Raw genomic sequence first — 13,330 nt, forward strand, 5'->3', positions numbered from 1 at the left:
CAGATGTCCTTGTATCGCAGCTGTGGTCTACCTGTAGGGCGCTTTCCTTGCACGAGTTCTCCATAGAGGAGATCCTTTGGGATCCGGCCATCATCCATTCTCACGACATGACCGAGCCAACGCAGGCGTCTCTGTTTCAGTAGTGCATACATGCTAGGGATTCCAGCACGTTCCAGGACTGTGTTGTTTGGAACTTTGTCCTGCCAGGTGATGCCGAGAATACGTCGGAGGCAGCGCATGTGGAAAGCTTCAGTTTCCTCTCCTGTTGTGAGTGAAGAGTCCATGACTCGCTGCAGTACAGAAGTGTACTCAGGACGCAAGCTCTGTAGACCTGGATCTTGGTATGTTCCGTCAGCTTCTTGTTGGACCAGACTCTCTTTGTGAGTCTGGAAAACGTGGTAGCTGCTTTACCGATGCGTTTGTTTAGCTCGGTATCGAGAGAAAGAGTGTCGGAGATCGTTGAGCCAAGGTACACAAAGTCATGGACAACCTCCAGTTCATGCGCAGAGATTGTAATGCAGGGAGGTAAGTCCACATCCTGAACCATGACCTGTGCTAATAATAATAATAATAATAATAATAATAATAATAATAATAATTTTTATTGGGTCAGCAGCCAAAAGGGGATGGGATAGGGCTGGTAGTTCTATCAGTGTTATTTAGTGGGTCCATGTGAATAAAGGAAGGCATAGCAATAACAGCTCAATACATTTACCCCCTCTTCCAAACAGAACTTGGCAATGAATCACAAGGCAAACAGCCCTGGCTTTTATACTCTTTAGCTTCGCCCAGGCTCCCCATGATTGGTGCAGTTGAAACATTAACTAGGGGGCCAATTGGGACAGTAGGATTTTGATCCATCACTGCCATAAGTCTGGGCCAGCCATAAGTTTGGACCAATCAGTTATGCAGGATTTTGATCCTGCATAACTTACATACATAGCAATCAGCTTCTGCCATCAGGAGCTACAGAGATCAGGCAGAAGGGACCATCTGAGAAAAAAGTATATGATTACATGGTTGTGAATAATGGTGTTTCATACAAAGGACAAAGACTGCTATAGGAGGATGTCCCAGCTTCTCTTTGATTGCTGAACCTGCATAGGAATTTCTGGAGAGTTACAGCTCAATCCAATGCATGACTATTCAGAAATAAGTCCCATTGTGTTAAGTGGGGCTGCCTCCCAGGTAGATTGCAGCCTTAGAAGCATCCAAAAATAAGGACAAATAGATGAAAATGCGGGGGTGGGGGAACAAAGCATTCATAATCAGCACATTCAGTTTGCACTTAATTGAGATTCTAGGATTTCTTTCTCACCAGAGTAGTTAAATTAGCAAAGTTGAGCTAGAAAGATAGTATAGTATTATAACCTGGGATTGCTGTTGTGAATGAATCTCATTGTTCTCCTCTTCCATACATTTAGGTGTTCCATTTAAATGTCACAGACGTATAGCTATCCTTTGCATTTCAAGGCCTTTTGGCCCTCATGTTACAGGGATGTTCACTTGCCATATCCATGATCTGCAAACACTATGCGTGTCCTGAAATCTGATAGTCTTGTTACCAGACTTTTTTTATTTTTCTTTCTACCTGTTATCTCCATAGTACCCATGGAGGTTCCCACAAACTTTATGACTGCAAGTGTCAGAATTTCTAGCACTTTTACCATGAGTGCTAACAAATTGGGTTCACATGGTGCTGATACACCAGAATGATGTAGAACCCCTTGCAGCGTTTTACCATTGCAGGTTGGCACAGCTTATCATGCAAACACAAAAAGGTTAGTTAATGCTGCTAGTATGCCAGCTATAACCATAATTGCAAGGTACATTGATTACTATTGTGCAAAACGGTTATGCAGCACATGAATAGTCAAAGGCAGAATGGGGAGTGAGTCACTTCCAGAGAATGTTTTGGCTGTTACAGAACAGTGCAAAATCTCTGTGTATAACTGATAGTAACATTTTATAATGTGACGGGCAGCCCAATCCCAAATCTGGAATCGTGGGGCTGATGCGGTGCCAAAAACGGCTGCTGTGGTATCCTGTGTGCCCTGGGCAGTCGCTGTCATTTCCTCAAGAGAAGGAGACATTTGTCCCCTTCCCCCAGTTAAGGAAAGTAGCCCTGCATTCTGTGGCGGCTCTTGAGCTGGTGCAGAATCGAAGAGACCTGTGGTTAATACTGTTTATATATAGTGACCTACTGCGGTCCTGTTAGGAGTCCTGCCAGACACAAGTTGGTTGCTGTCTTACCTCAGAACTCCTTGAGTGAACAAGATGTAAAGCTGTGGCGGGCCTGGAGGGAAGATGGAGGGAGGGCAAACGGCCTGAGCGCCACACTTGTGTAGCATTCCAGATAGCTCGGAAAGCATTCTGAGGCTTCCAACGCAACTTTAAGCAGTACTTCCAGTTTCCTTGGATAAGTGGGGGGGGGGGGGAAGCATGGTGTGAGAGGCGGTAACACAGACATTTGCCCTGAGGTGCATAGAGAGGCAGATCCATTACTGATACAAAGGCATCTGTTTGTTTAAGGGGCCCAATCCTATTCAGTGCTGGCGCAGTGGGTCCACATGGCCCACACCATATGCAGCACTGAAATTGAGCAGGTGGAGGGTCTCCTTGGGATAAGGGAACATTGTAAAACATATCCTGTCCATTAGGGTTACTTGGATCTGTGCCAGCAAAATCGCTGGCGCAAGTCCAAGAAGACCCGTGTAGGCATTTCAGGCCTGTGACTGGTGTTAGGATACAGTGGAGACCTTCCCACCAGTACTGTCTATGTGCAAGTTGTTGCAAGCATGCTTTATTGCACATTTGTGCCAGCACAGCAATATAATAGGATTGGGCTATAAGATATATACCCATAATAATAATAAAAAGTTACATGCACTGCAGAAGTCTACATATGATGATGATGATGGTGCGTATGTGTGTAAATATGTATGTATGTATATGTATAGCTGCTACTACTGCATGTGCCTCATGGTCCTTTTTGGAAAGGTTCTTATGTACCTTGAACATAAAAGCCTTCTTAGATTGATCTTGACAGTAGTCAAGACACCTCCATTCTAGAGGTACTGCACACCACTATCACTTATTCCTTTTTTTGGAAGAAATTAAGGTTAGTATGACTCAGATAATTAAAAAAATGAAAAGCTGAAAACACTGGGGGTGGAGGTGTTGCTGGCAGATAACATTTATAAGCACCCTGGAGGCGGATTGGGAAACAACAAAGTCTAATGGCATCTTCAGGGGAAATTGTGCTCAGTTTGAGGAAAGAAGAGAGAAAAAAATCCCCCAGAGGCAGATTATTAGGTCTCACACCACTGTCAACTATTTGTTTTTTCCACCAACAATTCATTTTTCTGCAAAATGCTATATAACAGCTTCTCCCATGGTAACTGACAATCTGATCAGGCTTCCCCAGATATATCTGGAACTTGTTTTGGTACAAATTGTGTGATGATTAATATATGAGAGTGTGCTGCTGAAAAGCCACTATGGGTGCACACAGACATACCTGTCTGCAGGAGCTATTCAATTTCCTTTTTCTGTTGTGGGACAACCTCTGCTTACCTTCCCCTCACCATTGCTCCTGAAATGGCATAGGGTCCAATCCTAACCAATTTTCGGTGCTGGTGCAGCTGTGCCGATGGGGCACACACCGCATCCTGTGGTGGAGGGATAGTCACAGAGGCCTCTTCTAGGTAAGGGAACCTTTGTTGGGGCTGCATTACGGCAGCACCAGTGCTGGGAAGTTGGATAGGATTGGGCTCACATACATAATATAGACCAGACCTCTCTTATGGAAAGAGAGGGTGTATACTGATGTGGTAGAATTCTGAAGTGTTTCATTTTAGATTGCAAATGTAAAGTCATACTTTAGAATGTTTCCCAATGCAAATAAAATTCAGTGCATGTAGTAAATGAGCACATTGGAGGAAAGTGGAAGTGGAAAAGGGATGCATTCTGGAAGGGATGCATTCTGGAAGTGGAGGAGGGTGTGAGGTGCAGCTGTGATGCAGTGATGCAGGGGGTGACGTCGCATGTCACTGCGTCACCCAACTCCAGTGTCATTTGGCCCCAGGATGCTTCTGCTTGTGGTATTTATAACAATCAAGTGTGTTGTGGCATCATTCAGACTAACAAATATATTGTAGCATATGTCTTCATGGACAGCAGTTAACATTATCACACCTTACACCAATGGGGTGCACGCTTCATCCTGCAGGGGAGGTTCAAGTCCTGGAGGCCTCCTCAAGGAAAGGAGCATTTGTCCTCTTGCCCTTGGGCACACGTCTACCACCCCATGGGTCTATTTAGATCTGTGCCAGCTACTTTGCTGGTGCAAGTCCAAGTGGACCAGGTAGGTGGATTGAGGCTGGAAAAGGGGGGTAGGATATTGGTGGAACCACTGCCACTGGCACTGTCAACTTTCCGGCCTCAACACACACTCCAGTATCTGCCCTGTTCCTCTCCCTCCCCACACCGGTTCTCCCATTACCCATCCATTATCCCCTATACCAACTTACTGGCACTGGTACAGCTCCATAGGCTGCTGTCATGCTGTTCGTTCTTTTTGTTGTAACAAACCAGCATGGCATTGCTGGTGTCATAGAAATAATAATAAAACCAGGTGTCAAAAAGATAAATGGGAATACGAATTAATTGCTAGCAAAAGCTTTTCGTTTGCTGAAGAAAAGCCAGCTCCACTGAGTTCAATGTGCATGGGACTGTGGCCTTGTTTGTATCTTGTCTTTAGAGAAGATAGCATTAACATATGGTAGATACCATGTTTTCTGACAGAACATGTAGCTTGATACTTTGGTCTTCTCAAAACAGTTTCTGCCATGCCACTGTTTTCATGACTGCAAGATAGTCAGTAACCTGTCCTTACTCAAAGGTACTGTATAGCAAGCCAACATCATTGAAAAGATAATGTGTGCAGGCACATATAATGAACACGTAGAAATAGATTGTACCCACTCTTCTGAGCTTCATGGAAAGAAAAGATTGACTAGATTCGCCTAGGAACAAAAATGTACTTTGCCGAAGCACTGTAAATAAGCACTTCAACAACAATGTTGTGAAGGTGCTAATGATAAAAGAAAGATTCTAAAATAGAGTACTAGCAGAGAGGAAAGCTTTTATAGTGTATTGTAGTCTTAAAGAAACTGACGGAAGAATATAAAGTTGCTGCAGTATTAAACGGTACTTTTGGTGACATACTGGCCTTTAGTGAATGTAATGAAGCAATTTAGCAATGTCTATTTGTTGAGTGCTGCCTCACATTTCATAAGGCTGTTAAAATCGCAGTTTCTATGGAAATTGCTGCAAAGTAAAACCAGAGTGCCAAAAAGATGTGGAAATGAACACAAGAAAACAGTGAATTTCTAAGTAAAATGTAAGGAAAAACTATTAAGTGAAGGCACATATGCCCTGCTATTATTATGCAGCTCAAGCTGGAGAATGCATATTGCAGCAGGTACAATTACTTGTGCAACTTGTGTTTGCCATGTTTGCATAAGAGTAAGTGGAGAGTCAAAAGTGGTAAGAGGCACTTTTTCAAGTGGGTGCTCCTTTTTTTAGCAGGGGGAGAGTAACTGGCCCACCTCACCCCAGCACTGTCTGTTCTAGTGGCTGTCTGCTGGTATTCATTTGCATCTGTTTAGATTGTGAGCCCTTTTGGGACAGGGAGCCATTCAGTTATTTGATTTTTCTCTGTAAACCGCTTTGTGAACTTTTAGTTGAAAAGCGGTATATAAATACTGTTAATAATAATAATAATAATAATAATAATAATAATAATAATAATAATGCAGGTCCAGGATCACTCTGCGTCATAATTTCAAATTTTAAAAAAATATATTTTTTTATTGCAGGGATGGGCGAGTCCAGAGAGGCTTGACTCGGGTTGTGAGTCTTCCGTGACTTGACTCAGAAATGAGTGCTAATGGGCAGATTTTCCTAGTTGCCCAGAGCAGTTTCACAACTCGAAAAGACTCAAGTCTTGAGTCTTTCCCTTTAAAAAGTTGGCCACGGTTCTGTAGAAAAAAACAGGGCTGCTGCTGAGCTATGTGTGTGTTTCAGAGTTCTCTTAAAAAACACTCCCCTGCTGTCCCCACCCATCCCATCTGTAAGGCAGCAGTGCAGAACATTCGGATTGGTTACCTCCATATGATCCCACCCCAGCTGCACAAAACCCACCCCGTTCACATCATGGGCACAGGTGGACTTACAGGGAGGGAGCAAGGGAGGGATCATGCATCTCAGCTCAGCAAGGTGGAAGGGCACATGAGCAATCAACCAAGGAGATAGAAGTGGCCATGGATGGGCAGGACGTGTTGTTCACCTGCAACAGCTGGGAGGCTAGCTTATGACCTACCCACTCCTCTTTTGCAGCTCTACTCAGAACTCTCTGAGTGTCTCATTGCGCCATTCAAAGACAAGGGCTTCCTCCTCATCACAGGTGACTGTGAAGGAGGAGACTAGTGAGTCTAGTGGACATTCATTCATTGATTGCAGCCTAGCCTACAGCCCTTAGGACATTGGGGATTGGACAAATTTCTGGAGGAAAAGTTCATCACGGGTTACAAGTCATGGCAGGTATGTGCAAGCTTCTGGTTTTAGAGGTAGGTTGCCTCTGATTGGGGTGCCTCTCACCCCAGCACTGTCTGTTCTAGTGGCTGTCTGCTGGTATTCATTTCCAACTTTTTAGATTGTGAGCCCTTTTGGGACAGGGAGCCATTTAGTTATTTGATTTTTCTCTGTAAACCGTTTTGTGAACTTTTAGTTGAAAAGCGGTGTAAAAATACTGTTAATAATAATAATAATAATAATTGCCAGATGCAGGGGAGGGCACCAGGACACAGGATGTGCCTGTTGTCTTGTGTGCTTCCTGATGCATTTGGTGGGCCACTGTTGGATACAGGAAGCTGGACTATGAGGCCTTTGGCCTGATCCAGCAGGGCTCTTCTTATGTTCTTATGACAGAGCCAGGCACAGGCCAGAGAGGCACACGCACAGGCAGTCTGGAAGCGGGAAGGCAGGTGGGTTGACCGAACTGCCTCCCCCAGCTTCCCCCCCCCTCCTCCAGCCCCTCCTGTTTGCAAAACCCACTTGTCCCTATGGCAAAAAATGGCTCCTCTTCTCCCTCTTCTGGAGACTCATCCTTTCAATGGATGGTCCAGGAGACAAGAAGAAGAGGTTCCTCACCCCGTGTACATGTGTAGGACCCTCACGTGGGGTACCCAGCCAGCTAAATTTGATACTCTTGCAAATGCTATTACAAGTTCTGCAACCCAAGACCCTGCAAGTTTTAAGCCCAAACAAAAAATTTAACAATTTTGCTCTACCTTCCCCCCAGCCCCGTCACTCGAGCCCCTTACTTCTGTGTTTACCCAAGTCTTTGACACATGTGACTCAAGTCTGCACAAGTCAGCAAAAAAAAAACACACACACACACACACCAAAAAACACACATTTTTGCTACTTGGACTCAAGTCATTTGACTCGCGTTCCCATCCCTGTATTATTATATACCTTGCAATCTTTCTTCTTGCTTCCTGTCATGCAGGAAATTTAGGAAAGAACCTGTACTATAATTGTACTATCCTGAGACACTGTCTACATGGCAACCAGATTATTCAGATACAGAATGCCAATTTAAAGATTTCAGGTTTCAGAAATATGTTGAAAAAATGACAGAACATGTCCACAGCAGGAAGAAATGACTGCTAACAGACTAGCCCTTGAAAATTAAGCGAAAGGAAAAATGAGTGATTATATTGTAATTATTGTTCTTTTGGACTCTGAAGTGATTGGTACTAAAAGTATAAAGCTACTTCAGAAACTACTGAAAAGCTGACTTTCTGTATGAAACTCAGTGTGGTGTTCTTTCAAAATTCAGTGTAAGCTGATATCTGAAGCAGTTGAATCAGCAGTTGAATTTTAAGGGCAAACTTCTGTTGAACAAATAAAAAATATCAGTGTACCTAGATGGAATGTGTTATTCTCTGGAACTAACATGCTATGCCAAAAAGCCTTTATCAGCCAATAGCAACCCCTAAAGTCAGTGAACAACAGGAACTGGTGATTGGGATGGAGCCAAAGTAATTGAAAGTTGAACTCTGGGTTTATACAATGCAGGGCTGCCTTTCTACTGTGCAAAACCTATCTTGAAGTATATTTGCATTATTAAATAATTGGCGAGTAACTGATACAAGGGTTTTACAATAACATGCATTTGTCTTCAGTGGAAAACAAAATAATATGAAAGATGTCACTGGAAAAGAAAAGAAAAAATATTGTTTAAACTGCCTGAAGTATAACAGAGACATGGAAGGATTGTCTGCAGCCTACTCTGGGATACTTTAGTCAGATCAAAAGACAAGAATCTCTGATGTGCAGTTCCACTGTACCACTGAAGGTCCCTAGGGAAGGGCCATAGGAGAGCAACATGCATGGAACATGATGGCATTGCAGTGATCCATTCTCAATACTTTCAATAACTGAAACATAGGGGAGGCATATAGCTGTTGATTGTTGATTGGGGCTTCCAGCCCTAAACATGACATTAAAACAAAACTGTCTGGGAACTTGGTATCAGGAAAACATAAGAACATATGATCAAGATCAAGATGATACTGGATCAAGCCAAGTGCCCATCTAGTCCAGTTTCTCACAATGGTCCACCAGATGCCTCTGGGATGACACAGATAATGAGATACCCATATACTGTTGCAACTCCCTTGCATCTAGTATTCTGAGAAAGGCTATCTTTAAAATCCAGAGGTTGCATTCAGTCATTATAATGTAACCTGTGATGGACTTTTCCTCAAGGTGCCCTCACACCATTTTGTGGCAAAGAATTCCACGTGTTAATTACGCATGGAATAAAGTAGTATTTCCTTTTCGGTGCATTCCTAACCCCAACACTTTCCAGCACTAACATAAGGGCAATGCAGCTCTGAGGTAAGGGAACAAACATTCCTTTACTTTGAGGAGGCCTCTGTGAGTGACACCCAACTGCAGGATGCAGCACACGTCCCATTGGCACAGCTATGCCAGTGCTGGAAAGCACTGACATAAGGGGTTAGGATTGCGCCCTTTGTTCTGACTCACTGCCAGTCAAGTTTAGTAGGTGACCCCTGGTTCTGTTATTGTGGAAAGGGGAAAAGAACTTCACTCTCTCCATCTGATGCATAATTTTGGTCTTCCTAGCTATGGAAGCCTATGCAACTCTGGTTTTCAAGTTAACTGTTAAGTTGGGCAGCCGGAACAAATTTAAGAAAAGTGGAGAAGCAGGCCAAAGGTCTGTTCTGCTCTGCTTTGTGGCTTAAGCTATGGAGAGTATTATTTCATTATTGTGCAGGTCTGATTGAAGCCTATCCAGTAATAAAATTAGAATATAGGGATATTTCAAAGTGCAAATAAATCAGAGTTGCATATAGAGTCTGCATATGGAGAATTCCGTTCCTTAGCAATGAGTCAAAAAATGGATTTCAGCAAAGGTGATTTCTGCTAAGTTTGCTTGCAAGGGTTGAAGGAAACACAAATGCAGCAAACATTAACCAAGTACACGTGCCTGGGCCTTAAGTGAGAGTTTTGTTTCTCCTTTGGAAAGGCATCATCAGGCTTGTGATTTGGGGCTATGATTTGGATTTCATTATTGAAGAAAATCAGGAAACAGGAAAATAAATATTTTCATTCAAACTCTTGTGCTGTTGGGATTATTTTATCCTGTTCAAAACTTCATAAATCATATTTAGTGTATAAAATAGGAAGGCAATTCTCAGCTGGTGTAAGTCAGCAGAGCTCCACTCTTGTTCTGAAATGAGAAATTTTACTAGAATACCCTTATTTACGCCTTTCCTGAGAAAATAGAGAGGGTGTGAATATTGAATGCAAAATTGCCAGGTAGCCCCATTACATAGGATTCAGTGGCATCACTAGGGTTCGCGTCACCCAGTGTGGGAGGCCAGTGCGTCACCCCCATGCAGTGGGCGGGGCAACACCCCAGGTGGTGGGTGTTGTGATCTACCATCGCCCCTCCCCCACTGGTTTTTTTTGGCTGTACCTTTTGATAGAATAAAGATATTTCAACGCAGTTTGTTTCATCTCATTCTGCATGAAGTTACACATTGATTGATATATAACCTGATGGTATTATTTTTGCAAACTGTGATTTTGGTCACCAGTGGTGTCACCTCCCCCCAGGGTGTCAACTTACTAACACCTTATTGGAGCAGTTCTCAAACTTTTAGCACTGGGACCCTCTTTTTAGAATGACAATCTGTCCAGGACCCATCATAAAGCAAATTACAATAAATAATTATAAATAAATTAAAGTCAAACAAACAAACAAATAAGGGAAAGCCAGCCCCGTTCCACCAAGTGAATTTTCTCTGTAACCTGCCTGCAATAACACCCCCCCCCCCACCAAAAAAAAGAATCAGTAAGATTTGTACCTCTACCCAGTACCCATTTCAATTAAGTTCTTATATTTCAAGCATATCACTATCAGGACCCACCTGGCTTTACAAGTCTGAGAGCCCAATCCTATGCCTGTCTATTCAGAAGTAAGTCCCATTATAGTCAGTGGGGCTTACTCCCAGGAAAGTGTGAATAGGATTGCTGCTTAAAACAAAAAGATTCAACTTATCCTGTCAAGCCTCTGTTTCATTCTTTTTATGGGGGGGCTGCCTTCTGGAGCATTTGTTGAGCTCCATTTGCATCAAATCAGGACCATTCTGGTGGCCTCACATTTCCCTTTGCCTGAACTGCCCAGGAGCCAAGGCACATTTGCTTACTTGCGAGTAAACACGACCATATGGCTTAGTTTTGCTTTCCATAGGGCTCAATACATTTGCCAGCTTGGAGGGAGGGACCTCCTTCTCAGGTGATTTTGGGGGGCAACATTCATTGGATCAGGACCATTCTGGTGTTGCTGGATTCCTCTCAGCCTGCCCTTTCAGACGGACTAAGGCATGTTCACCTACTCGCCAGTAAACGCACGATATGGCTCGGTTTCACTTTCCATTGGGCTCCATTCATTTTTTGTTTTCCGGTTGTTTGCCAATAACTTTTGATAGAAAGAAGATATTTCACTCCCGTTTTTTGCATTGCATTCTGCTGGAAATTCCACATCCAACGGTATATAATATGATGGTGTTACTCCTAACCACTGCGATTTTTGCGCATCACCCTCCCAGTGCACGTCACCCCCCTTTGCGCGTCACCCAGTGCAGTCCGCACCCCCGCACCCTGCTAGCAACTCCACTGATGAAATTGAAAACATTCTTGCTAAGTATAGCTTTATAGACAATATGCTATATTTTTAACAGTTAAGAATGCTGATATTTATTCAAAGGTTACAACCCACTCAGCATCATTCAAGTCCCATTTGACTAAAAGGATGCTGCAGAACTCAGCAGAGCCTGATGGACTGTGCTAGTAGTATCCAATTAATTTTTATTCTGTGTTATCATTCCTCACTTGTTTTGAAATTAAGTACTAAACTGTTTGAATGATCTCTCTTGCTTCTTTTTCCCCAAGTGTAACTACCAACTCATCTTTGCTCTTATTTGACTTAGGGCACAATCCTAACCAGGTCTACTTAGAAGTAAGTCCAATTTTGTTCAATGGGGCTTACTCTCAGGAAAGTGTGGTTAGGATTGCAGCCTTAGTCTCACTATCATAGAGTTTTTGCACCCTGCTAGTCTCTTCCACACTCAGGCTGCTTGCTCTTATTCGCCTTTCAGCCACTCCATTCAGTCCTTAGTACTAAAGTACTTAGTTCATCCAGGGATGAACTCTCTCCTGCTCCTGGATGGCTTCAATAGAGAGCCATGTGATTGGGAAACTCCTGCGGCCTCGGACTTCTGGTGCCAGGGGGAGGAGAGGAGTGAAAAAGGCGAAAGCTTTCGGGTTACTCTCCATCTGTGCCTGATGGAAGGGATGCAGCTGGCTGAGGACGATCTTCCCTTTCTTGCCTGAGACTGAGAAGCCTGACGACAGAGAACGGAACGATCGAAGAGGAGCGATGCCCTTTCCCTTTCCCCCTGGCAGAGTGGTAGCTCCCATTCAGAACTCTCTATTCACACTCCGGGTTTGCTGGTGGGAGACCCGCAGATAACGGGAAAGAGAACACTTTAGGTGCTCGTCGAGTCCTGCCAGGGGACCTTGTTTACTTGCCTGACTCTGGGTCCCCCCCCCCTCTTCAATCACTCTTTCCTCTCCTGCCTGGGTAGACCAAGAAGATGGATGGGGTCTTCTTGGGGTGGACTGCTCTCCTCTGGGTCACAGGTAAGGGTTTGCTTTCCAGTTTCAAAAAGGGCAATAACTTTGGGCGTCCCACAGGGAGCTGCCTGTTGTCCTCTCTCGCTCGCTCTCTCGCTCTGTGTGTGTGTGTGTGTGTGAGAGAGAGAGAGAGAGAGTTTTGTTCTTTGAGTGGGCAGCATGGAAAGAAAAGCATGCTAAAAAGAAGCACACTTGTTTCAGAGCCCTGCTTCATGTCTCAGTTTTGTCTACATGAAAGAGCGGCACTGTGTCTCTGCTGGCAGATTCATCTTTACCTTCGCTTCCCTCCCTCCTTCTCCCCCAACCCAAACCTCTTTCCTCTTGTATGATTCAGAAGCAAAACCAGTTCAGGGTGAGTATCTGAGTCTCGCAGAGAAAGGTCAAGAAATTGTGGGGGGATCATGTTTTCACAGGAATACTTTGGAGTTGGTTGAAGGTGGAGATGGAAGGATCTTTTGCAAATGTATAGTGGGGGCTCCAGATTTGTGTGGGCCCCCCCACAAAAAATGGTGAGTGCCCTACACATGCCTTGTGACAATTAAGAGAGTAAGAATCGCTACCCCCAGTTCAACCCTCACAATCAGAAATGCAGAGTAGTACAGTATTTCCACTTCACTCATAAACGTACAACATAGCAGGGTTGGTGGAGTGAAATCCACCCATTGCCCATCTGGGTTGCATGTGTAACAAAGTGGTTAAAGGTCAAAAGCGTAGCTGATGTGCGGTAAGTGCCCCCGCCAAGCAAAAGAGATGTCCAGATGATGTGTATCTATCCAGTATCCTCATTAGCACTTCTGTTCTGTGTGTGTGGGGATGGTGGTGGGGGAGATCTCAGCACCACCAAGCTCAATTAACCCTCAAACTCTGGTGCCCGCTTTCCTTACTATTCTCAGCAATTCTCTGGGTCCTGAGAAACTGGAAGGTCCTGGGCAGCATTTCCCCAGGACCATTGCTTTGTAGGTTTTGTCCAATTCAGATCTCTAGATAGGGAACCATCTAGGGAAAATCTAACCAAAATAGGGAACCACTG

General features: G+C 44.0%; 1 protein-coding gene across 2 annotated transcripts in view; it reads left to right on the top strand.

Moving 5' to 3' along the window:
• Positions 1 to 11,955: 11,955 nt before the first annotated feature.
• Positions 11,956 to 13,330, top strand: part of ILDR2 (immunoglobulin like domain containing receptor 2) — a 51,110-nt gene continuing 49,735 nt past the window's right edge. For both annotated transcript variants that reach the window (XM_066620794.1, XM_066620795.1), the window contains exon 1: positions 11,956 to 12,306. In XM_066620794.1, coding sequence (XP_066476891.1) covers positions 12,261 to 12,306 — 46 coding nt within the window. In that variant the 5' untranslated portion in view covers positions 11,956 to 12,260. The remainder of the gene's footprint in view (positions 12,307 to 13,330) is intronic.

The sequence above is a fragment of the Tiliqua scincoides genome, chromosome 3 (genome assembly GCF_035046505.1).
Source record: "Tiliqua scincoides isolate rTilSci1 chromosome 3, rTilSci1.hap2, whole genome shotgun sequence".
Taxonomy (NCBI): Eukaryota; Metazoa; Chordata; class Lepidosauria; order Squamata; family Scincidae; genus Tiliqua; species Tiliqua scincoides.